General features: G+C 27.8%; 1 protein-coding gene across 1 annotated transcript; it reads left to right on the forward strand.

The window, feature by feature from the left end:
* Nucleotides 1-1,459: 1,459 nt before the first annotated feature.
* On the forward strand, nt 1,460-3,037 carry LOAG_13967 (hypothetical protein; the record flags this gene model as incomplete). The annotated part of the gene is made up of 3 exons (XM_003149470.1): nt 1,460-1,682; nt 2,578-2,719; nt 2,935-3,037. 3 exons carry the CDS (start codon nt 1,460-1,462, stop codon nt 3,035-3,037), a joined length of 468 nt encoding a protein of 155 aa, XP_003149518.1.
* Between the last annotated feature and the right edge of the window lie 122 nt (nt 3,038-3,159).

Raw genomic sequence — 3,159 nt, forward strand, 5'->3', positions numbered from 1 at the left:
ATTATTATTATTATTAATTATTATTATTATTATTATTATTATTATTATTATTATTATTATTATTATTATTATTATTACATTACTATTATTATTACATTACTATTATTATTACTATTGTTATTATTAGATGATCTAATGAATATGATGCTAATTTACTTTAATTTTTTGTTTGCTTTCATTATTACTAATTAATGTAATTATTAATTACCGTCGTTGTTATTATTATTAGATGATAACATCAGTGTGGTTTTATTTTTTCGCTTATAATATTTTGCAGACACAACCATTCCATATCTTCTAACTTGGTATCGTTCGGTTGGCAAAAACAATTTAAATGAAGCACCAATCATTCTAAGTCATGATAAAATATTGCACCTGAATGAAATTGATTTTACTATGCAAGGCATTTATTGGGTACATTTCGAGAATGCAATCGGTGAAAGTATTCGCAGTAAACCGATTTATCTTCTTGTGCATAACACAAACACCGGTCATGTCCTTTTTTTTCTTTTTTGTTATGTGTGTATTTACCACTTAACTGATATTAGCTTATCAATTTTTTAATCTTATTTGTTTATTAATACTTTAGTATTAATTATTTAGGGAAAAATTCTGATGATAGTATTGTCATCATTATTATTATTTCTCTTTGATTCACTGGTAACTATTATTACGCTCATTATATTACAAATTACTTTATTATTACTATTACTATTATTACCATTATTATCATTATTATTATCACTATTATTTTTATTTTTATTATTATTAATTTAGCATTATCACTATTACTAATATCATTATCTTTGATTCGTTGGTAATAATGCATTCCAGTTTTACTAATTAAAATTCTGTTTAATTTAGTTTTAATTCCTGTTTTCTACTGACTCGTTGTTTCAAGATTCTGTGGTTTTTTTGCCAATTTTTCTTTTTTTTTTAATTTCTTCTATTTCTTCATCTATTTTTTTCTTTTTCTGAGAATTTAGTGGATTTGTGATTTTGCTTTCATCATTTCTTCACTTTGCACTTCATATGGACATGCGCTATTTTCGGAATGTAACATCAGGCTAGAGAGAATAATCTAAACCGGAAATCTTTTATTTTACTTACAAGCATCATCACTGCTATAGTTATTATTAGGCAGAAATTTCTTCAAAAATAGTATTTCCGGATAGTGTTTTCAGTAAAAACAACCCCGAGCTTTTTGCTTTGTTTTGTTTTTTTTCATTTTGTTTGGATTTGCATCATGTGATATAGTTTGATAATGGTGATATTTTCTTTATCACTACCATTATCGTTATTGTTATCGTTATCGTCGTTAATGTTTCGTCCATTTTTGCAACTAACCGCACATCTGAAATACTGCTAGAATATGATGATAAGAAATTTCCTGAAAATGAGGAAATTTTCGAGAATCCGGAAAAATCATCAATTTGGAATTGCATATAGTGAGAGGAGTATGGTAGATTCAGGAGGTGATAATAGTGGTGTTAACTTCGAATGGGCTTTACTTCGTGGTGGCAATATCATTCGACAATATTCGGATGACAATACATTGGTGATCAAAAACGCTGATCCATCAAATGATTATGGAGTGTATCGATGTGAAGTGGAAGATGATGATGGCGAATTAATCGGACAAGCATATGCAGCTGTTACAATTGGATTTACCGATCCTTCCAGTCTGTTGCGAAAATATTTTATTTCTAGGCTAATGCTATAAGATGATTAAGATAGACAGGAAATGCTAATTAGAGTTACTGCTTATATCATCCGGTGAATTGGTACAATATATCAGATATCATTGATCAGGACTCGAAAGTTTCTCATGTTGTCCAGTGTCTCATAATAAGTCGTATAATCTCATCCATTTGTTATGCTCTTTCAAATAAGTCCCATATAATCCAAATACACTGCAAATATTTGTAGCGAATTATCATGACTGCTAGAGTCATTTAATCCATTTTCTGGACAAAAGGCGAATTAGTCAATTAATTAATTAATCATTCAGTCAAAATCATTCTTAAAATTTCACACGATCAAATAGATTTTGTCGCAAAAGAGATGAGAATTCCATTAAATGGAATCTGTCTTGTTGTTTGTTGTAGTTTTGTTACAAATCTATAGGTCAGCTATAGGTCACAACATATAGATTAAAAGTTGTAGCGTAACGATGTTCGATGAAAATCTTAGGATTAATATTCAAAAGTAATGAAGGATATTCTTAGAATTTTCTCATTTTCTTTCCTTTTATAGAATTTTAATTTTCAGTAATTGAAGAAATATCCATCTCTAATTTAGTTTATACCTAATTCCAATTCCAACTTCAGTGCGGTTGATATCTCGCAGAATCTTCTCAAATCTTTTTCCTTTCTTTCCTTTAGAATTTTTATTTTTAATGATATCTGGAAAAATATTCCAATTTCGGTTTCCAATTTCAGTCCAGTTCATACCCCACAGGATCTTTTCATATCCATTTTTCTCTTTTTCCAGAATTTTTATTTTCAATAACTGGGAAAGTATCCAATTCCAATTTCAATCCAATTCATATCAGTTCCTAATTAACAATAATTTTAGATGCGCGAATTGTTAAATTTGATGAAAAATCAGCTGCGACAATTGAATGTCCAGTTTATGCGATACCTGGTGCAACTGTTACATGGGAGAAGGAAGATGGTGAATTACCGGCTAATGCAAAAATGATCGGTGATAAGTTGATGTAAGCTCTCTTTTTTGTTTCCATTTTTTTCTTTACAATAATTTGTATTTAATTATCTTGTAATTCAAAATTAATGACTAAAGTAGCATCAAAATATTGATAACTTATAATTAAATTTAAATAATTATGGATATTTTTATTTTTCTTTAAATTTTTATGATTTTATTTATTTATTTATTTTTTGATCCGTTCTATCCTGTTGTATCTAAATTTAGGATTGATGAATTTGATGATGATACTGTTGGAATGTATGTTTGTAAAGTTGATGTACAAGGCAAACAAATTGAAGGTTATGTGAAAGCAGAAATATACGGTTAGCATGTTATTAACTTTAGATAAATTAATTCGAAAGTATTTAAAAAATTTGTGCAATTGAAATATGGTTGATATAAATTAATTATTCTCAAATCACTTTCTTTTGTGGTTTTTTTAAGTTCCGG

The sequence above is a fragment of the Loa loa genome, assembly GCF_000183805.2.
Source record: "Loa loa unplaced genomic scaffold supercont3.232, whole genome shotgun sequence".
Classification (NCBI taxonomy): Eukaryota; Metazoa; Nematoda; class Chromadorea; order Rhabditida; family Onchocercidae; genus Loa; species Loa loa.